The sequence below is a fragment of the Oreochromis niloticus genome, linkage group LG2, assembly GCF_001858045.2.
Source record: "Oreochromis niloticus isolate F11D_XX linkage group LG2, O_niloticus_UMD_NMBU, whole genome shotgun sequence".
Lineage (NCBI taxonomy): Eukaryota > Metazoa > Chordata > Actinopteri > Cichliformes > Cichlidae > Oreochromis > Oreochromis niloticus.
This window is the reverse complement of record NC_031966.2, coordinates 32,924,665-32,946,957: the sequence shown is the minus strand read 5'-3', so window position 1 is coordinate 32,946,957 and position 22,293 is coordinate 32,924,665. Positions and strand designations below refer to the sequence as shown.

General features: G+C 41.6%; 2 protein-coding genes across 5 annotated transcripts; both read right to left on the bottom strand.

The window, feature by feature from the left end:
* Nucleotides 1-334: 334 nt before the first annotated feature.
* Nucleotides 335-10,238, bottom strand: syvn1 (synovial apoptosis inhibitor 1, synoviolin). Of its 2 annotated transcripts, none has more exons than XM_025898308.1 (16): nucleotides 10,013-10,238; nucleotides 9,179-9,324; nucleotides 8,998-9,090; nucleotides 8,713-8,865; nucleotides 8,270-8,318; nucleotides 7,196-7,299; nucleotides 6,659-6,785; nucleotides 6,460-6,559; nucleotides 5,044-5,109; nucleotides 4,708-4,824; nucleotides 4,345-4,514; nucleotides 3,946-4,104; nucleotides 3,708-3,854; nucleotides 1,838-2,021; nucleotides 1,547-1,659; nucleotides 335-1,452 (listed from the first exon to the last, which is right to left on the bottom strand). In XM_025898308.1, exons 2-16 carry the CDS (start codon nucleotides 9,308-9,310, stop codon nucleotides 1,238-1,240), a joined length of 1,929 nt encoding a protein of 642 aa, XP_025754093.1. In that variant the 5' UTR covers nucleotides 9,311-9,324; nucleotides 10,013-10,238; the 3' UTR covers nucleotides 335-1,237. The 2 variants fall into 2 exon arrangements, with proteins under 2 accessions (XP_025754093.1, XP_005456395.1); XM_005456338.4 differs by having other exon boundaries at nucleotides 10,009-10,236.
* Nucleotides 10,239-11,106: 868 nt separating this feature from the next.
* smad5 (SMAD family member 5) lies at nucleotides 11,107-21,796 on the bottom strand. Of its 3 annotated transcripts, none has more exons than XM_005456337.4 (7): nucleotides 21,523-21,796; nucleotides 16,886-17,852; nucleotides 15,476-15,766; nucleotides 14,681-14,788; nucleotides 13,320-13,541; nucleotides 12,977-13,233; nucleotides 11,107-12,619 (listed from the first exon to the last, which is right to left on the bottom strand). In XM_005456337.4, the coding sequence occupies exons 2-7, from the start codon at nucleotides 17,286-17,288 to the stop codon at nucleotides 12,476-12,478; spliced, it is 1,425 nt and encodes a 474-aa protein (XP_005456394.1). In that variant the 5' UTR covers nucleotides 17,289-17,852; nucleotides 21,523-21,796; the 3' UTR covers nucleotides 11,107-12,475. The 3 variants fall into 3 exon arrangements, with proteins under 3 accessions (XP_005456394.1, XP_003451854.1, XP_013130897.1); XM_003451806.4 differs by lacking the exon at nucleotides 21,523-21,796 and adding an exon at nucleotides 20,994-21,150; XM_013275443.3 differs by lacking the exon at nucleotides 21,523-21,796 and adding an exon at nucleotides 20,733-20,870.
* Nucleotides 21,797-22,293: the final 497 nt, after the last annotated feature.

Here is a 22,293-nt window from a genome sequence, read left to right as displayed (position 1 = left end):
GCACCTTACAAGCTGACGTGTGATAGTACAGCAGCTATGTCCATCTTTTGTATACAGTCTGTGGCTAACATCTATAGATAATGCCTGGACACAATACCAGTGTTGTTTAACTGTCAGTCACTGTTATATTGTACAAGATGGGAAAAGAATAAATGCCTCACAAGAGTTTGGAGTTTTACAACACATCAACTGCACATAAAGGACAAGTGAACCTTAAGATGCAGTGCTGACATCTGAGTTTTCCCTCAATGATTCTGGCTAATGCCCGACTGTCAGATACCAGAAACACGAAAACATTTTAGCCTGACTGAACTCAGCGTTAAAAGAAATGTTGTACAGTAGTTCTGTCAATCTTTATTACTTAAGTGTAGCAAATGAGAGACGCTGGAATCAAATGCTAAAGGTGCTCACTCATAAAGACGTGATGTCATTTAGATCAGCAGTAAGTTTTAATTAAACACCCCAATCTCTAGCTCAGAGGCAACAATGACGCACTTAAACAGAAACCCTGAAGAGAGATGCTCACACTCACTGAGCTTCATTGTAACAATTCCACCTCTATGACAACAGTTTGCAAACAACTTCTGTACCACTGCAATTTCAGTCCGTTTATTCTGCATTATGTACAGATCATCCTATTAAAACTCTTTATACAGTATGTACACATTCAAATAAATCAGTATGTTACAGTGTCTGCAGTGGTAACGTGTTGAGAATGCAGGAAACAGAAGAATGATGCATGTTAGATGAAAAGACAGCAGAGGAAGCTGATTGGTTTCCTTTGATTTGAATTCACTGGATTGTTTGATGATCCATGTCCTCTGTAACACATCGATGAGGAGAGCGGGACCTAATGTCAAATGAATTAAAATAGGAAGTTCAAGCATAGACGTCACTGACAGTAAAACTACCAAACACAAACCCAGCACGGCCTCTCCCACACCGATCAACCATAACTGGGTTTGAAAGGACATTTCTTCTCTGTCTCATTAAGCTGACAAACGCCTGCAGTACTACTACTGCAGCAGTCCTTGATGATGTAAATCAAAACAAACAAAAAGCAGGTGCTATTGCTTTCTGACGCGGAAACAGTCCACAAGCATTTTCTGACGGTCCAGCTCGACACAGTTAGAAACCTGAACCTGTGGAAGAAAGCTAATGGAGAACCAAAGCAACCGAACACCAGCTCAGAGTTCCTGTTGGTCCAGAGTGATATGTCTGAGTCGGGACAAGTGGATCAGTTGTCTGGAGGAGGAGAGGGAGGCGATGACGACGATGACGGTGTTGTCTCTAGCTTACGAAGGCGGCGGCGTCTCAGCTCAGCAGCATTTGGCTCTCCATCCTCTCCGTCCTCCACTCCTTCGTCCATCTTCTCTTTTCTTTCAGTGCCCGAAGCAACAGAAGTGGACTCAGGGGACTGAGAGGAAACCGTTGCTCCGTTCACCTGATCGGCTGGAAACAGAATCGTCATGGTTACTGAACTTCTCTCCACTGTTAAATCCTATGAAAAACAACAAGACTTGAAAGGCGATAAGCAGTTACTTACAGACGGACGAGTCCCTCTCTGTGCTGGGACTCTCTGTGTTACTGCCAGCTGTGGAAGATGAGGCAGTGTGATTCGTCCCGCTGGCTTCTCCAGTGCTGCCAGCCCGAGGAGGACTGTGGAGAAATTGGCAGAGGCACAAACGGTCAAACAAGCAATAAGCTCAAAATTCTATGTAGAAAACAGCATAGAGGACCAAACCTGGCACATCACTGTATCTCTTAGAAGCACTGAACTGAGTTAAATAGTTACAGATTCCTCATATCTAATCAAAAGTAAGAATCTATCCATTACGTGAGCGTTGCGACGGTGCTGAGGTAGTGGTGGATGTTGAGCATGGCAGCGTCTAGCAAGGTGTGGATGTTTTGAAGACACTGGAGTCGGGCCTCGAGGCCCCGCCGACCCTCTGCCTCCAGCTCCCTCAGCTCCTCTTCTGACAGCCGGGACAAGGAGGGAGGGGGAGGAGGCATTGAGGAGACTGTAGGAGAGAGAAGACAAAATAAACTGAACTGTAACAGCACTGACACGCTAACAAACACGCTTAACCAAGAGCTGCCAGAGCTTTGGGACACATTTGCAGACACTCAGTTAAATTCAAGATGTTCCTACAGCCGTTGTGGCCAAAAAGTTTTGAGAATGACACAAACATTGGTTTTCACAAGACCTCTACAATTCGCCCTGGCATGCTGTCAATCAAATTCTGGGCCAAAAACTGACTGATGGCAACCCATTGTTTCATAATCAGTGTTTGGAGTTTATCACAATTTTTGTTTTATTTGTCCACCCGCCTCTTGAGGATTGACGACAAGTCCTCAATTGGATTAAGGCCTGGGAAGTTTCCTGGCCATGGACCCAAAATTTCAATGTTTTGTTCCCCCAGTCTCTTAGTTATTACTTTGGCCTTATGACACAGTTTGCCATCATCCTGGAAAAGGCATTGAGCCCACTTCCTTGGGTGAGAAGCAGCCCCACAGATGAATTGTCTCAGGATGCTTTACTGTTGGCATGAGACAGTAAAGCGGACAATCCTTTTTCCAGATGCCCCAAACAATCGGAAAGGGGCTTTATCAGAGAAAATGACTTTACCCCAGTCCTCAGCAGTCCACTCGCTGTACTTTTTGCAGAATATCAGTTTGTCCCTAATGGTTATTTTGGAGAAAAGTGGCTTCTTCGATGCCCTTCTTCTTCGCCAGGCCATCCTCCAAGTCTTCACCTCACTGTGTGTGCAGATGCACCTGCCTGCTGCCATTCCTGAGCAAGCTCAGCACTGGTGGCACCCCCGATCCTGCAGCTGGATCATCTTTAGGAGATGTTCTGGCACTTGCTGGACTTTCTTGGGCGCCCTGAAGCCTTCATCACAACAGCTGAACCTCTTTCCTTGAAGTCCTTGATGTTCCAATAAATGGTTGATTTAGGTGTGATCTTAGTAGCAACAGCATCCTTGCCTGTGAAGCCCTTTTTATGCACCACAATGATGGCTGCATGTGTTACCTTGCAGGTGACCATGGTTAACAGGAAGAACAAAAATTTCAAGCATCATGCTGCTTTAACACATCCAGTCTCCTACTCTGATTCAATCATGATGACACAAAGATCTCCAGCCTTGTGCTCACCAACATTCTCACCTGAGTTAAGAAGATTATTGAAATGATCCCAGCAGGTCCTTTTATGGCAGTGGTGAAATGCAGTGGAAATGGATTTTTTTAAGTTCATTTTCATGGCAAAGGACTTTGGCCTTCATCTGATCACTCTTCATAACATTCTGGAGTATATGCAAATTGCCATCATAAAAACTGAAGCAGCAAACTTTGTGAAAACTAATGAAAACTTGTGAAAACTCGTTTATCCTTTAACTTGAAGTTAAGAATGGTCATGAAAACTCTAATGCTTCACACAAAACTGCCACAATCCAAATACATCTTTGAAAAGACGAAACAGTCAGGCTATGAGAGGTCTGACAGCACCGAGGCACCTTGGTGTGACAAATGAACCAACCTACCAAAGGTTTAGATCATAAGGAACAGAAAAGATGCATTTGTGCAGAAAAAAAGTCACTCATACAGATATTATCATCACCAGTATCCTTGAACAGCCTGCTCAGGCAAAAACTCTAAATGTGAATTTAAGGATAGACCACAATATTTGGACAACTGCTAACACTTACCAAAGGGAGGAGGTGGTGGCATGGGGAGCCATGGTGCAGCAGGGAAGGGAGGAGGGGGGAAAGAGAATGGGAAGCCTGGCACTGCTGATCCTGGAGCTGCTGCTGTAGTAGCAGAATCTGCAGTAGATGTTGTGGGCTGGGTGGTGCCTGAAGGGTAAAAAACAAAAGCAACAAAAGTCCAATCACTCAGACGTGTCTCTTTCATTTTACATTCAGGAGCTACAGGAGGCGTCCTTACTAGCTGTCTGAGTGGACTCTGTGCTGCTTTGTGGAGCATCAGTAGCACCTGGAGCTGGAGCTGGAGGTACAGCTGCTCCAGCAGGAGGAAGCACTGCAGGGAAGGGACCCCAGAAGGGGAAGATGCCGGGAGGAAACCCTGGTAACATGCCTAGAGCCACTGGAGAAAAGACAAGGACAAAAGAACACAGTTAAATTCTCACATAGTGGAATATTCCTATCGCATAAGCTGCTTTAAAACCACGTTCCCACTTCAGTTTACTTTTATCCAGTGGCTGCTTTCAAGCTGGGAGAACCCACATTACTGATGCTCTGCAGTGTAATGTGGGTGACCTTCATGTGCCACTGAAAGCAACACAAACACGGGGTTGCGGTCACCTGGTCTTGTTTTTACTCTCACCATTAGGTGGTTGGCCTGCGGGGGCGTTTGCAGGGGCGTTGGCGGGGGCTGCCGGGGCTGGAGGCGGAGCTTGGGCTGGAGCCGGAGTCTGGTTGTTATTCGTAGCACGGAGTACGTCCATGCGGCAGGTGGGACAGGTCTGCTGTCTCTGGAACCAAGAGCGCAGGCAGCTGGAAGGAGGACAGAACAAAAACACAAACCTTTCAAACACAAAGTCATGTTCAGTCTGCCACACTCACTCCTTTTCTGTTTAAACGCAGGTCCTGTGTTTAATGCTGACCACCTCTGACATGTAACTGTTTGTTTGTCTTTGCAGGCTACAATCTTTCCTTGCTGATTCAGACCTTTCACCACAGAACTTACCTGGAGTGAAAAATGTGATTACAAGGCAACTTCTTGGCTCCAGTCACCATTTCTTCCCGACAGATGATGCAGACGTTGTCTGAGGCCTGCAGATCTTCAGGAGTAGCGTCGGGGTATCTGATCACAGACAGAAGAGACAGGCGGACGTGAACAACGTTTCTGGCCAGAGGACACATTAGTCACTCCATTATTTTGGGCCTTTCATTCATTCATTCATTTCATTCATTTATTTGTTCATTTCAGGCATAACAAAATACATATATTGAACATAAAGTGCACAAAACAAAAAACAAACAAAAATTTGATTTCACATCTACAAACCAGACGTGTACATACAGTGTATTCATGTTGCGGATGGCTCTCCGGGACATTACAGCATCTGTTACAGCTTTTTTGAACTGCCTGCACGATATAAGAAAAGAGAAGCATTAATCAGAACATATTCAGTGGTATACAAAAGAGTCTCATTATGTAAAATGTCATTTTAATTAAGGACAAAGCATCTGTCTCCTCTATTAGTTAATTTACTTATCTAGTCAGTTACTAGTTTTCTAATTGGTTTAGATAAAGATTTGAAAGTAACTGCTATTGTTGGACTCTACTTGGACAGCTTTGCATGACTCACAGTTTAAAATAATGCTTATTTATCTTATACTGGGCTTTGGTGCTGCCCCTCAGATAGATGCTTCTCCCTGACTCTGGTTTTGCCCGAGGTTTCTTCCTGTTAAAAGGGAGTTTTTCATTCCCACTGTCACCGAGTGCTTGCTCAAAGGGAGTCATTTGATTGTTGGGGTTTTCTCTGTATTACTATAGGGTCTTTACTTTGCAATATAAAGCATCTTGAGGCGACTGCTGTTGTGATTTGATGCCTTATTGAACTGAAATGAAAAAGCGCTCCCGTCCTTTCACAGCAGCTTTCTTCTCAACTGCCCCTCACAGGCAGGACTTTGGAACAGCAGGTGGGTGGGGCTGCTGTGAGCACACCCTCTACCCTGATCTGGACACTAAATGACAACGACACTAGAGAAGGAAAAAAACCCTCTTTTTTGCTCTAAATGACTCCAGAATCAAAACCATATTTAACAAATTAGAATGTTATACAAATATGACATAAAATAAAAGCATCATAGGTCCTTTTAAATAAGCATTTTTTTCTTTTCTCAGCAATCATCTTCGTTGAACACTAAGGGGAAATTACACTTTGTCTCCACTCTAATAATTATTAGCACTGTAGTCAGTTTAAAGGCAAAGGTGCCAACAGGTATACAACTGGCTTTATTTCATTCATTCAAAAGGCCGAAATTAACATTGACAAGTCCTTGCAGTCCCATTTTTACAAAGATAACAGGACTAATGAAACTCAAGCAGGAATTCTGTCATGATAACTTTGCATTCTAGTTTCTCTTTCTCCACATTTCCACTGCCTCTCTGGTGCTGTTCTTTTTCCCGGTAGCACAAAAACTTAAATGTTTTCCAATGAATTTAAATATAATTAGAGCTTTGAAGCCTAAGCTTTTTGCTCAGGAACACTTGGTGACACAGTCGTCCTTATTTGAAATTTTGGGCATGTTTAAAACAAATTTTGTCTAACGTAAAAGTATATTTTCTGTAATTCAATAACTGTCTCTCATGTGTTTTAAATGACTAAATGAAAATCCTCATAAACTGAACTGTGTATAAAGCCCAACACCACAGACCAATGTTAAAAATATCATGAAGATTCTGATCATAAGTAGTAAAGGAATCGCTCACCTCATAGCCAAATACATGGGCCGGATGGCAAACAGAGGGAAGGTGTGCACCTTTATCATGATGGTCATGAAGGCAATGTACAGGAACACTTTGACCACACCTGGAATAAAGATGTCAGATAACATTTAAGAACACCTGCCACCACAATCCCAGAACAATTTCAGCATTTCATACTTTGAACCCCAACTGAATACAGCACCTGTGAAGAGGTCGGTGTAGAGCATATAGACAGCCTTGTTATCCCAGGGGTTCTCACTCTGCAGGTCAATAGTATGCAGAAGATACTTGATAAAGGTTGTCAGGACCATGGTCAGCAGGATGGCATACTGAGAAAACAAATGCAAACATTTGTTTCGGTTGTTATGTGCACGTATCAACTGATGAGATCCATCATTTCTATCACGGGCCAGCAGAAGGAAAGAGTGAGAGGTTCACAGCAACTGGTTCAAATCCAAAGAGTGCAAAAGCACCTCAGATGTAAAGCAGACTCATTTCACAGCAACCATTATGACACAGAGAAAAAACACTAATTCCATTTATTAAAGCTCTGATACTTAATTGAACAGAATGTTTTTAATGTCAGTATAATACCTGTGTTTACCTACTATTTCATATCAAAAATGGCTGCTGTGAAGAAAAATATAAGGAAATGAGATTCAAACAGCCAAAGACGTGTCAAGCTAGCTTATTGTTTGCATGTACAACAGTTTCAATTCAGCTTCAGCTCACGACAAACCTCAAATCCAAACACAAGCTGGACCGAAGCGCCTCGGGTAATGATGCTGTGACAGGCATGGTTGACAAACAGGAAGTCCATGACACCCAGCAGTCCCATGAGAGCTGCAGAAAGTAAAGGAGCACATATCAGTATTTTTCTAACCAGTTTCTCAGCTCAAAGTTTGCATGCAGACGGTTGGAAGTCTAAACAAAAATGATATTGCAAAACTTGAATATTTGTTGGATTTGATTAAGGAAACCTATCACGCTGACAGAGCTACAAACTGTCCGCTGTTCACTTACAACAGTTTGTAACGACAAATAATTTATTAGCTTATACATATTCCCTTATTCCTAAAGACTTCCACTTTGCAATGATGCCACTTGCAGTTAAATTCACTTATTAATATCAAGGCATCCTATTACAACACCAAGACTAAGGCAGACTGCATGGCATAAAGAGGTGGTCAGAGTAAATAAAGGTTTTCTGAGCCAAAAGCTCAGATACTAGAGGTTGATGAAAATTTATTCATTCAATTAGACAGTTTTTCCCCTGCTCTTGACTCTGCATGATGTCACAGAGAGGAGAAATCCCTACAGTCATCTGAGGCACAAAACTCTGGCTAACTGTGGTTGTGACACACAGCAACTCTAACCAGCCAATAAGAAAGCTGAATTAGGGATGAGGGGAAGGGAGCTCAATAGTTCGTTTGAGCACTAAAGCATCATGAAGCTCAGTATATGATCAATTTTCTTTATGTTATACTTTAATATAATCTGAGACTAAATACATGGACGTGGAAATAAACACAACAGGTTCTTTTGTAACAGACCAGCTTCCCTTGCAGTGTTCAGGAAACCGCTGTGGCTTGTTACTGTTATCCACTCTAATGTTCTGGCCTTACAAATAAACCGGAGCAGGTGGCCTCTAGTGCAAGTAGAAAAATTTGCATATAGTTTCACTTAGCTAAAGATTTATGAGTTGAATTGCTGGAAGAGACAGAGTTGCCCAAAAGGAGAAATGAAAGACAAAAGGAAAGCCGGCACAGAAGTGAGGTATGAATGATATTCCACTGTGCTGATGTCTACTTACATAAAACCCTCAAGTGAAAAACCCATGATATGTTGGGACTCCGCTCCATCTGACAGAAAAAGAATTGAAAAGACCCGTTAGGACATACAAAGCTAAATACACTCAAATGATACATAAGATTCAGAGTATCACATGAATCTGTATGCTTTACATTCTGCAACTTACGGCTCTTTTTGAAATGGCAATTTTAATATAGTTACAAGTCATCTAATTTACAACATGCTAAAGGCTCTTTATGTTTAATTTCTAATAAAATGATCAGTTATAAAATCTCCAATAACAATGACATCTCTGCTCCACACCCTTAACCACACACCATCTGTTCCACCCAGTGCCCCACACTTCCTTTCTACCTTTGAGCAATGTCCTGTACACAAATGCAGTGGAGTGTGTTTTATGTGCATTGTGTGAGACAAGGAAGCGCTTTCTCATTCATCACTCACAAAGTCCACCCGGTCCTCAGCCAGCCAGTGGAAGCACTTAAGGAAGAGCAGGAGGGTAAAGAGGGCGACGAAGCGAGGAGAGAAATCATCCCTGAACACAGTGAAAGCCAGGCACGTCTCGGTCACGGCGTACCATGAGCGTTCGATGAGATGCTGGGGGTAGCCAGGAAAGAATGTGCAAATGCATATGAACAAAAGAATCTCAGCAGTATTATTAAGACCGTGCAAAAAATTCTAAATTAAATATGTCACGATGAATCAACTGAACATAAAAGATATCTCTACCTCCATTTCTGCAGCTCTCAACTGACCAAAAAAGACCTTCCTCATAAACTTTCCCAGCAGAAACACCAGCACAAATGCCTGGATGTACAACACCTGATACCAGAAGAGAAAGGAAATTTTAAAGGATTTATGGAAAAAAGAAAACAAAACATGGAACATTTGACTTCATTTCCAATCTTACCGCCATGCTGGGACTGCTCTTGGTGAGGTAAACTACAGTCGGGTAAAACTGGTGTTTGAGTAAATAGGCATGTGCCACAACGGCCCCAGTCAACGCCAGACTGGTGACAGTCACTAAGGCTGCTCGCACCATTTTGGCCTCGGATGCTGTGGAGGGCAAACAGATGGCGAAGGAATGGAAGAACAGGTTAATGCTTGTGAAAGTTGACAAATACACTAAAGCACAACGCAAATAAAAGTGATATGCTTGGGGGGAGGGGCGTCTTTGTGCCATGTTCATTTTACTTAGATAACGACTTTTAAAATAAAATGTATTAGGTAGACTTTATGAGGGTATATGGTCAAAAGGTTTCGGCATTCATAGTGAAATATAGCTGTGCTGTTAAAAAAAAAAAAAAAAACATACAGAAACGTTTTATATTTAAACATCAGTGATGCTTCCTTTTGAAGTTTTGGAGCTCACTATTACAATTATCAGAAATAACTTATAGTAAAGCTAGTTAAACAACAGCTACACTCCCTCTACTGAAAAATCAAACAAAACCACGTATACAGATGCTAAGTAGCTTACAGTTTTTAATGCTAATGGGCCAATGAAGTCTGAAAGCCGACTGACCTGACAGCTTTTCGAGAAATATTAAATGCTAAGACCACAAATATAAAGAAGCTACACATTATCCAAATACCCGAAGATACAATTGTCTGGGTTAATAATGTTATCTGCTCCACAGACTAACTGTCAAACAGTTAACTGTGTTAGTTAGCCAGTTTTAGCTAGCGTTAGCCAGCTAGCTGCTACCGTTGCAGCTGTCACTACTCTGCGGGACTCACCTACTCGATGTCTGTGGTAGACTTTCTCCTTAGTTCCTTTGTCGGATGTATCCCTGCCTGCTAGAACTATATATTATCAGCAACTACTCCATTTCAGCTCTTTCACAACACCCTCCCTGTAATATTTATTATCCTCACCCCTTTTTGCCTGTATACGTGTTTATCTTTGGCTTGCTCACTAGAAGCCACCTCACATCCGGTTGGTAAAATTATTTTGACGCAAGAGCAATTTGTGTGTCTCACGACATGCTTGTGTTCTTATGTCCGGTAATCGCTATAAAAAGCAGATAGAGGGACGCTTAATTTACAGTATTTAGTCACGACTTAATATTAGTGTTTGACCCTTATATCGCGTAACAGTGTTTGTAAGTGCGGTTTGTTTCACTCTGTTGTATTGTTAAACGACGCACTTTTTAGGATATTTACGGTAAATACCAACGTGGACCAATAGGAAGTTGAATGGCTGACGCATCATTGGTTAACGCTTTAGGTCTGGCGGTGAAAAACTGGAAAAGGGCAACCTGCTATTCTGTAACCTCCTGTACTCATTGTGTTATATCTTTTTTTGTTTATTTATAAGCTCAGGTGGATATGTATACAAATATATTTATAGCTCATACTACGCTGAAAAATATTTGTTATTCAGAGCTGATTATAGATTCAAATAAAGCTTCCTGAAAGATTTAATGAAAAATTTCTTCCTTTAACTTGAATTGTTTCAAAAGGTTCTGCGTGTACCTACCTCATGAATATGAAGAAATCCTGCATGCTGTCCTTATTGAGGCATGCTGCAAGAAATACAGAAATATCAACAAACATTTCAACATTTTTTAAGTTCTCCATGTCAGTGAACAAGTGCTTTAACCACGTGGAAAGCAAAAAGAATGCTATTCTTGTATAACAGATTTATTGACACTAAGCTGTACTGTAAACAGAAATAAGCTGTGGACTTTGTGTACTTAATATTTCAGTCATTACAATTCACTGTCCTTTATGAGTTTACCATGGTGACAGTGTATTTTCACAACCCTTTTGATCTAATAAGGGCTATTCAAAGCAAACAGCCATAGCTAGAATGATTCCATGGAGAAAGCTGGATGGTGTGTCATCAGTTTTCATTATCAGAACAAACCACTGTGTTTACATGTGTGCACATCCCTGGCTTCACCGTCCTGGTGAATCCATCTGCTCACGTATGTTTTGACTGATTGTCGCCAATTTGCCAAGACCAGAAGTAAGCACAGAACAATAAGCTATCGCTGTTATCATATGGTAACCTAAAGACATTTTTGTTACCTGAAGTAAAAATAAAAACTTGACTTTAGAAAAAAGAAAGAAATAGAAACAATATTTTTACTTAAAACAGAAAGAAAAACAAGAGGAAAATAAAATAAAAATTCACAGGAAATGCCTTTGTCCAACACAAGCAGGAGACTGTTGAACATCTAGGTTACCGTCTCTACGCGACTGAGCCAAAAGTTAAAAATCTAAAAAACAAAAACACTTAAAAGTACAAAACTAAAATTATTCCGTTACCAAATAACCCCTTTATTTCATTGAGCAAAGGAGGTCAAATTATTTATCAACATAATGCCTTGGTACCCACGCTAAACCCATCCAACATGCCTCCATAAAATTCATGAGTGCACAATATTGTTAATACAGTGAGTATGGAAAATACAGCCACTCTTACTTGAACACGAGAGTACAAACAAGAATCAATAATGATGGCGTCCACTTTCTGATTATATCATATATGACTACTTCTATTACAATAGATGTAACATTCACAATGTTGTTAGCTTATGGCATGTTAAACTTGTTCAGTGATTGATCTCCCATATCAAAAACTATCAGGTTGGCATACAGAACTTTCTTAAAAGGCAGTAGCTCAGTGTTCAATTCTAGCAGTAGAGACTATAAAAAGAAAGCATGTTATATCTGAGTCTAATGGTAAACATAGTCATGTCTATATCTTTATTGTAAATATCTGACATTGAGACAATGTAAGAAAAGTGTTTTGTAAAATTTCAAATTGTCAGACACAAGGCAGAGTAGTGAAACAGTTCTGCTTCATTAAAAACTACACATATGGAGAAACAAAAAGTTATTTGTCAAACAATAAAACTTGATGCAAAAACATTAACATTTGACAGATTCAAGCTTGACAATGGAGCCCTCAGTTCTTGGAGGTATTGTAGCATTGTCAAGCAGTAGTGTGTCCATGTCGTCACTGCTACTTGGGCATTTTCTCATCTTTCTCCGGGTATTTGCTTGCAACATTGATGCCATTTCAACAACTGGATGCTGGCTGCGGGTGCTGTTGAATTATTAGCCAGTCCCTTCCCAAAGTAAGTGTAAACAGTTCAGCCATTAAGACCGTTTTAAATTAGAAATCATTGAGGGGTTTTGGGGGCAAGGGGGGTGATTTTCATAACAGGTCTCCCAGGCTCTCACAAGTCCAGTATTAGGACACAGAGGAGATTGGGTTAAGAGGAGAACCCATTTGTGTTAGCACTTTGTCTAGCCACTGAAGGGGCCCATGCAGGTGCACTTCGATCCAGCAGGGGGTGCTGGTGACATCCTGTCGATGATACTCTGCTCCCCAGCCCTGTGGGGGGGGGGGAACAAAAGGTACACCATATTACACAATGACAGTGACTGATGATGTTTGCGCTTATTAAATCAAGCAAAAGCGTGGCTGGTATTGTTTTCACCATACCTCTGTGTGTGTGTGTGTTAGTCTCATCATGACTTAATGCAGACTAGAGAAATCTACTGTAACAGAAACTACCAAATAGGTGTACTTCTTAGAGTACTTTGGTAGGTTGGGTTTTTTTTTTGACTTTGTTATAGCAAAAAGAAAGTCGGGTTTTGAAATGCTTGTGGTCTGACTCACGATTAGTGAGGAATCAAGAAATTACTGAGAACGTCTTCATTCGACTTGTGTACAGCATGAAACCCTTACCTTGACAAAGCTCATCCTAATGGTACACATCTTGGTAAGCTCATAGACGGCCTCAAAGCCATGGTTAACCGACTGAGCCAGAAGTTGAGCAAACTCTTGGTTATTGAAAATCTTCAGGCTACATCCACTGGGGATCTTGCACACAGTGGTAGGGTGGAAGCCGTGGTGGTAATTACAGTTACGACTCTGAACAAAAATGCTGGTGTCGCTGAGGCACTCCGCATACACCTCCCCTCCCACATAGTACAGGTGCACTCCTGGACGACAAACAAATGTAAGTGTAAGAACATTTAATCACAATCATTTCCTTATTTCCTGCTCTTACTGGGGTTATTAGTCATACCTTTGCCAATGTGTCTGCGGGTGTTCTCGATTGTAGAGTTACGGTTGACGTTGGACAGCAGTCCGAGGCAGAAGCGGTTTTTGTTGTTTGAGGGGTCAGTGAAGCCATCCACGAGCACACTGGTGGATGAAGCGTGGTAAGCCTCTCCGACACGATTGTTAAGTTCATAGTAGACAATAGAGCACCAGTGACTGGGCTCCTCATACTCCACTGGCTGCACATCTGGAAAAAAAATAGGTCAGATCAACAGATGTCGAACACGGATTAAAATGAATTCAGACAATCCAGACAGTACACGACTGAGTGGTTAAATAAACTACGAGATTTATTAATTATTACGGTTAAAGAGGAAAAGTGTAACCAGGAGCAAAGCTCTGTTCACCCAACTCATTTAAAACTACATTCAAAGAGATTACCTCAAGTAGCTCTAAAAGACCAGACATAACATATGGTCTACACCAACAGTCTGGGCAGAGATCACACAAGTTTAAATAAATTCAAAGCTGTCGTATCCTTCCTATTTCTGTAGTACAATGATGTGATACTCCCTAGAGGCTCTAATTTAGTCAACCTCCCTAGACTCACTTACTCCTCTCTTCAGCTCTCATAAACCAATTACTGCTGGTAGACATGAAGTGTAGCGATACTTGTGCTTCAGTAAAATGTTGTTATACAGAGATTTTCAAGCACCAGGTAAATCTCAGTAATGTGTGAACTGTTTTTGGCAAGGGCCTGAAAAATGTCAAAGCCCTGCATATCAGCTTAAAAAGGTTGTTAAAACACCTTTTAAATGTGGGGATTGCAAAACACTGACAGAGTCAATAGTCCAAGTGATATTAAAACATCTTTTCCTAAATATAACCATGAGAGCTGCTTCGCACTTATCGAAGAACAGTGTTCTGTTAAAAGAGTCACCAAAGGACTTGAAACTGTTGTTTAGGTTTAAGCATAATAGCTTATCATAAATAGGGGATCATGACAGCACATTGGGCAACACGTTTGATTTGGTAGACTCGTACCGCAGCTGCCCTTCCTCACATAACCCTCCCAGAAACTTATCTGGGTCTCAAACAGAAGAACTTTGACACATTTCACAAATGGGTTAACCACTACAACTGAAAGATATAAACCAGGTTTAATGGAAGAATGTGTAAAAAGTGTCCCATAAACTAAAACGGAGACAGCAGTACTTTGATTTGAAGAAAAGAAATGAGGAAGAAACAAGACCTTTGTAAATTAAACTCTGTTCATAATTCTAACAGCTAGTTAAGGAGGAAAGGAAACTTATACATGAAGCTGAGATATACCAACAAGTTTGGTATATTCTTGCTACTGTCAGTATAACTGTGAGCACATCTCACCTCCTCTGGCAATGCTCTGTGGTACCAGGCTGCTGTTCGTTTCCATGGACTGGGGCTCCTGGCCGATTGGCTCATCAGGGGGCATGTAGGCCGGTGGTGGGGTGTCAGCTGAGACATTAAGAGAGAAGTTAGTGGGACCAGTTGCTGCTGCTGACAAATGCACTCTCTCTCTCACGCACACAAAATCCCCTTAGACACTCCTTACAACAATCATGACAAGATCTGTACCCCGGAAATGGTGTCAGATTACACACATCCCTCATTTGCTAAACCACATGCTAACCCATTCCCGACAGATGCAACATGAGCTTTTCAAGCCCTTATTGAGGCATACAGGAAACAAAACATCTACTTAAAACTGCAATAAGGACATTTCACTGAATCATGATGCTTGTCAGCATTCAAAAAGCCAACCAAAGCTTTGCAGGACAAATAACTTAAATCCTAAATTGCTGTTAAAAACAAAAACAAAAAAAAAAAAAAAAAAACCCTTTTGCCAGACTGCCTTCAATCACTGGATGTGTCAGCAGGTCTGGAGTGAAGCAGAGTCTAGGCTAAGAGCATCAGTGCTGGTGGATGGAACTGGATTCACCTGGCTACATCATTTGTTTTTTTCGCCATACAACTGTAAACACTTTTTTTCCCCTTGCATTATGCAACTTGAAAAACAGAAATCCTGAGAGACCAGTGTTTATCAAAAGACAGACATTTGTTGGCTACATGACAGTGACAATTCAGAAAAACAATGGTTTGGCAACTTTCCCAGGGTCAGGTGGAGGAGTGTATTTGGTGTACCTGGGAGTTGGAATGGACTTGAGGGCCCCGAACTGGCAGGAGAGTTTGGATAAGTACCAGAGCTGGCTGGAGAAGGAGGATATGGAGAGTTGGGAGAAATGGAAAAAGAGCTGCCGCCACCTCCACCTCCTCCACTGCTGCCACCCCCATTGTGCGGCTGTTGGAAGGACTCTGGATAGGTGGCATTCAGGGGCATGTGTGGCTCGTTGTGGGTGAGGTTACGGAACTGTACCAGCAAGCTGTGCTGTGGGTTGAACTCGCTGTGCCGTGGTACCAGGACAGGAGGAAGCACTGGATGGAAGAAGAAAAATGAATTAAACAAATGTGCTGAAAAAAGAAACTGTGCACACATGATGTATCACATGTGGAATTCACAATTAATGAAATCTACGTTTTTAAGGAGTAGGGCAAGTCCATGACAATTAAAATTTACGTGAAAATAATTAAAACCGGAAAGCAGCATAGATTAATCTTGTAGAAGCTGAAAATACCTAATGTGTAGAACACTGTATTTGTATATGCTGAGATCGTTATAGTATTTTAATATGATGATATGATTTTAATAATGCTACTATCAAAATAACTCTGAAGGAATTCCAACCTGTATGCTGAAATAGAGATGACTGAACAACAACAGTGAGTCTTGAAATGTTATTTTTAGACCTTGATACATAAGAACAATATGTCCTTCACATTTAATTTTACCCTTAAAAAGGATTGAAGGTTTCCCTTTGCAAGATGTTACTCTGACTTTAAGAGTCCAGGCTCCAAGGCTGAAAAACAGTCTTCTCACCGACAAGTGATCTGCATCCTTGAACCGGTCAATACAGACCTTGCAATCCTGAACCAGTGTAGTATCAGAAAGCCAGTATCTTTAGGGTCATCCATGAGTGTATAAGTGTATATGATGGGGTGTGGGAGAAAAGGGGGAAGGGGGGGGTTAAGTGATGTGAAAGTGCTGGGAGTTTAGTCTGAGTGGTTTATGCGTTTAGTACACTGCTTTCTGATGCCACACCCAATCTGGAATGCCTGAGGCATATAATCTAATAAGACTCCCAGAGCTAGTGATATTGATTTTCTGTGAAATGGAGGGGGCGGGCAGAAAAGGCCCGTGTGATGACAGCCTCCTGACCTTTGTAGATTTGTTTACCAGCTCTACAGTTTAGTCAGAGCTCTGAGAGATGTGCACAGTTCTAAATTGCTTTAATCCATCTTGTATTTGAAAGTTAAAAGGCAAAAAGCAAAACGAAACAATAGGCTAGAAATGTTAGAAACACTGCAATTATGTGATGACTATGCCTCACAGAACATAGGTTTAATCGTATATACACCAACCATTACATGTCTGTTTAAATATAAAAGCTAAGGTTGATTAAACAGAACCTGTTTAAGGTGAGAAAAATTACATACCAGGGCTCTCCACTCTCTTGTAATGATATGGGTTTATGCACACCTCCTTCTGTTTGGAGCCAAACGGATACTCGCAAATGTCCAGAGGCTTGAGCTCATGGTGGGACTGTAGATCCGGCCAGCGCCACACTCTGCAGTAGATAACATGAGGAAGACCCTTCCTGTGGGAAACCTGCAGCCGGCCGTCCAGTGATCTTGGAATGGTAACACACTTGCTGGGCTGTCCAGGGCAGCTCAGTGCTTTCTCCAGGTCTTCCATGGCACCCTTCTTCTTCTTCAACTTTTTCACAAGTGCATCAACTGCCTTTTCTGCCCATTTCTCTTCCTCGTCTCCCTGTTTCCAGCCGAGCAGGCGCCTGACTGTCGGACTTGTGAAGGAGAACAAACTAGACATGGAAGTCATTCTGCAAGTTGTAGTGTAGGTAAAAGAGAGGAACTTTCCTTCGCAATGACACTAAGCCTATGCAAGGGGGCCAAAAATCAGCCGGTAGGTAATCTCCAAAGAACGTTATTAACCCAACACGGTCTGTGAGTGTGTGATCAACAAAAGAAGTTGCTTGAGTGGGTAATGTAAGTGTGCAAGTATGAAAAGCCAACACCGATGAGGGGTGGGGTGAGGGGAGAGGAGAGGAGAGGAGAGGAGACTTTAGCCTTGTCTGACCAAGGACAGGAAGCAGGGGAGGGACAGGAGTGAGCAAGCAGGACGCAGCTGCTGCTGCTCAGGAAGGGCCCTCCAGCAAGCTGTCCGGAGTTGGGTCACTACCACTGATGTAGGGCGGGTGGGGGGGTGTAGTCTGTAGGAGCTCAAATCAGGACTTATGTTGAACTGATGCACTGCAGCAGGCCTCACTGGTGCAAGTCTGACACACGTCTTATAAGGAAGTGATCATTTCTTGAGAACTCCCAATGTGCTTTTGGCTAACTTCATTCAAAATCACCCACAGTCAGGGTTTCCTCTGTCAGCCTTCTGCAAAACAAAAGATCAGAGAAAGATGAAGAACACATGTAAAGTTTGAAATTACTGTTATCTAGATGAACAAGCAAGCCTTTCTAAACATTTATAGCAACTGTTACAGTTTTTTGTTTAATGACATGAAACAGTCTTTATGGCAACCCACTTAGAGAAGCACTATTCTCGATCCATGGGGTGGGGGTTTGGGAATTCAAGAAAGCCCTTTGTGCTATTTTTGATCTGACACATTTCCACAGAAACGCCACCATCACTACTTAGATGACTCAGTTATGTGAAACGTGTTCCATCTCAAACTTGAGATCAATCATGCACATGGAAAACACTTAACAGCCATATGGCCTAAAATGCATCTAACATGATCATTTGACAATTCTGCAGAAAGGCAGCTACAGAGTGCTCAAGGCCAACTCCCCATTTTAACAAAATAAGGAAAGTAGTTTGGATCGGGACCAAAATTTAATGAGTTCTTTTTAAAGTGCCATGTCTTCAATTTCAGGACATTCTGCTTTTTGTGGACTCATGCTTACAAGCAGACACACAGCTGTGATCACACTGGCAGAGGAAAGAGCAGAATAGACGCTACATTCAGACTAACAATGATTGCTGAACTGACTGGTACAAGCTACGCCACAACAGGTAAAAACTCTTAAGGCAGCATGTGGAGAATCTACTTAAAAAAAAAAAAAAAAAAATCTGTTTTTTGCCTAGTGAAATCTCAGCCAATTTTTAACTACTTTTCAAATAAATAACGTGACAGTTGAGACAAAATACTGACCTCTCTCTTCAGTATTTGCACTGGGAGGGGGGAAGCAAAACTAAGAGTTGCTGATTACCCCTCACTACTGATGCACTGCACCTTTTTCCTCAGACTGCTCTAGAGATGTTGAGGAGTTCAGGCAATTATGACATATAACACTTCAATCCACTTCATACAGACAGAGCAGACAGAGGGTCAACACATGCAGCCTGCAGCAGCAGCTGTTTGGGGGCCTGTGAAACTGGCCTTAGTCAAAAAGGATGTAACCACAAAGAGCTGCTTCCTCCCTCATCCCATCTCTGCCCAATCCCTCCCTTCCAGCTAACAGCTGTCCAACAGCACTGCACCCACTCCCATTGCTCATTGTTCTCCACACTCATGAAAGCAGAGAGAAACATCCTAAAGCAGGACACACACACACTGAAAGAAAAAAAAAACAAAAAAACAACCCATATCAACCTGTAAATGTTGGGAGCTTTTCTGGAAGTCACCAGGCCACATTAAAGCAGTTCTTCCTACATGTGGATAGGCCTTTTTCAGATTCCAAGTGATACACAAGTTCATGGTTCAGTTAGTAAAGACAAGTAATCAATTTACACATCCAAACTTGTGGATAAACACGCTGTAGCTACAACGACTACATTAAATAAGATTTCTCATGCCAATCCTTCAGATAAAGCTGGGATTTTCAAAAGACAAACAGTTCACGCCGATAGCTTATTCTGTGTCAAATCACTCTCGACTAAAGTATGTTTAACCAGATCCAGACAGATATCAGTGGGCTGATATTGGCCTATCACAGATTTATCTGTAGTTTACAGTACTGGCATGTTAATAACAACACCATCGGTTTCCATTTTTATTACAACTAGTTCCATGTGCGTGCACGAGAAGAATAGCAACAAATACATCTACACCAAGATTCCACCCCCCCTTTTTAAACACCCCCAAAATACTATCCACTATCAGTTGGGGTGCTATGTATTTTACAACACCACATTTTGACAAGTACTTATTTGTTAACCCTCAGTAAAGGTGGCTTACATTCTTACAAAAATAACCATGAGTTTACTCTTTGTGGAACCAATTTAGTATGACAGGGATTGCTTGCCAGATATTTAAAAACTATTAAAGGGCAAAAACGCAAAACAAAACACTACAACACCACACCACTGGGATTTCTTAACTAGTTATTCCCAAGTCGAGTTTCATTTCCCCAAGCATAAAATACCTTTTTAAATAGCCTAATATAACAACCAAAGGTTAAGACTTGTGTTAATCATGGAAACAGAGACTCACTGTCATTACATCATGTGGATCAGTTGTGTTTAAACGGGTAGTAAAATCGTCAAAGGCCCTCTATGAACCAGGGAAAACCCTTTATGAATCACAGAAAATATATAGGTCATAGATGCATTAAGAAAATGCATATAAACATATGTATATGGATAAAAAAATTTTTTTTGAAAATACCATCTCCAAGCATGGGGGGAAACAATGAGATGTACTTTAATAATAGGAAGTGCACCCCAGACGCTTCTCAAATCGTTGATAGATGTTCATCAGTTTGGGCTGCTCTGGATTACACGCCTGAGAAATTCCTTTAATCCCGTTTAAAAGATGTCTACACAAAACGCACTGAGCAAGCAAAACAAAAAGACAAAAAAAAAAAAAAAAAAAAAACCTCCAAAAAACTGGAAAACCTGACAACACTACTTTGTTTAACAGCGTGTAATCCGTCTTTAACGCTTGTCAAACATGAAGTAACACGGAACAGACAATATGGAAGGACGATTCAGTACACCCCCCCACCACCACCACCCCAACCAGAGAAAGAGAGAAAAGGCATTCAGAAAGACGCATCTAATTATACACAGACCCCAGAAACAGCAATAAAAATAGCTTTTAGTACTGCTCCAAGTGCTCCACGAAAATACACACAGTCACAATATAATATAATATCCCACTGGCATTAGCCAACTCTGGTATGTAGCAACTTGATGTAAGTAGCATCGAGATTTTGCTAACTAGCTTAGCTTGCTTTCACAGAACACATCTTGTTTAGCGTGAAGTTTTTAATTAAACACCTCGTAACAACCATCTACGTAAGAGTATACCATAATCGTTTTATCATCAAGTATAACTTGGGGAGTCATCGTATTCAGCCTCTTAGTAGTTTGACAACGTTTACTTCAGCCTTCCTCCTCTTCCTCCATTCCAGAAACTTTTTGAACTTCTCACAACTGAAGCTAAGCTATGTTAGCTGTTAGCCAAGCCCTCCGAGGGGAACGGAGCGCCGAGCCTCTCTGTATCCTGCTGATGTAGCTCCCTGGAGTTCAAGTCTACTCTCTTATTTCAACCGTTAAATAACCACATACCTTTCAACAATGCGTGCGAATCATGACAGTGACCTTTCTTGCAAACATTTAGCCCGTAATCCCAACTTTTGTATAAATTTCTTTCGTTTTCAGAGCCCCTTCGTTCCGTCTCTCCGTGCCATGTCCTCCAGATCCTGGAGTGAAATAGTCTGGGAAGGCGGAGTAAATATCGCTCCGCTGTCCTAACAAACTAGTGCTCGCTTTGGCGTTACAGTCGGTGAAGATTTCGTTTCTTACTGCAAAGACACTAAACATTAACACTAGTTTTAAACAGCTTTTAATATACTACTAAGCATGACCTACAATCGCTTACTTCTCGAAAAAAAATCAGGTCACTTTTCTCGAGTATAGGTCAGATTGTTCCAAGTGAGCTAACTTTTCTCCATCTTGACATTTGCGACCCGAATATCGAAAATATAACGTTAAATGATACGCCGGCAGCTAAAAACGTATAAGAAATGAAAGTGAAACGTTTCCATTTATTCTTTTCTGCTTTTGATGTTTAAGTGATTGAAGCTGGACGTCTTACGGTGGTCGTGCTGCGGCTCTGGAACGTCTCACAAGTTGCTGGCTCCACTCAGTCTGGAGGGCTGCGGTTTGTTGTGTATTGTTGTCCTTTGTAGTCACTTGTTCGACACTTCGCCAGCCCTCGCGATGTTAACCCTTTGAACTCGAGGAATCAAAACAGAACTAAATATTCCACGACGATTCCCGTAGACGAACCGCTACTTTCTCACAGGACAGTGTCGAAGCTGCGGATTCTTCATTCAGTCTGCGGACTCCGAATGAAATGCAGTGCGCGTGCTCTGCCACTAGCGAGCACCCGACAACCTCACGAGGAATATCACAGCCTACTGGTTTGCTTTTCCCGATTCCTTCCTCCCATCCCATTGGGATAGCCACTTCAACAAAGAAGTGTTCAAGTGAGTTAACCAGACCTACAGCATTTATAAATAAAAACATATATGTATTTTTTAAAGGTGGATTAATACTTTTCTTCACAAACTAAAATAACTTTATCATTTGCTGATTGTCAGGCTGAGATTTAATGGGAAATAAATCACAGTAGTTTCTGGGATTTCTTTTATATAAGATTCAAGAGTGAGCATCAGTGACCTTCAGTGGGCCAGCGTGGGCAGCCAAGTCTGAAGTCACCTGTCTATGAGTTGTATCAAAGTGTTACAGGAAACACTATAGCAGTGGGTTTGGGGACCACTTTATTTTGTTGCTGACATCACTGCTCTCAGACAAAACACAACATGCTACATACCATCCAGACAAGATTACAGGCTGCCCATAA

Bases quoted from the DNA above. Each gene is read 5' to 3' on its own strand.
- syvn1 (XM_025898308.1), bottom strand. From the start codon at position 9,310: ATGGTGCGAGCAGCCTTAGTGACTGTCACCAGTCTGGCGTTGACTGGG. The intron at 8,866-8,997 runs GTAGAGATATCT...GGCTACCCCCAG, and splicing joins TGAGAGCTGCAGAAATGGAG to CATCTCATCGAACGCTCATG. The intron at 2,022-3,707 runs GTAAGTGTTAGC...TCTCTCCTACAG, and splicing joins GCCACCACCTCCTCCCTTTG to TCTCCTCAATGCCTCCTCCC.
- smad5 (XM_005456337.4), bottom strand. From the start codon at position 17,288: ATGACTTCCATGTCTAGTTTGTTCTCCTTCACAAGTCCGACAGTCAGG. The intron at 13,234-13,319 runs GTATGACTAATA...TTTGTCGTCCAG, and splicing joins CCGCAGACACATTGGCAAAG to GAGTGCACCTGTACTATGTG. The intron at 12,620-12,976 runs GTAAGGGTTTCA...CCCCCCCCACAG, and splicing joins TTAGGATGAGCTTTGTCAAG to GGCTGGGGAGCAGAGTATCA.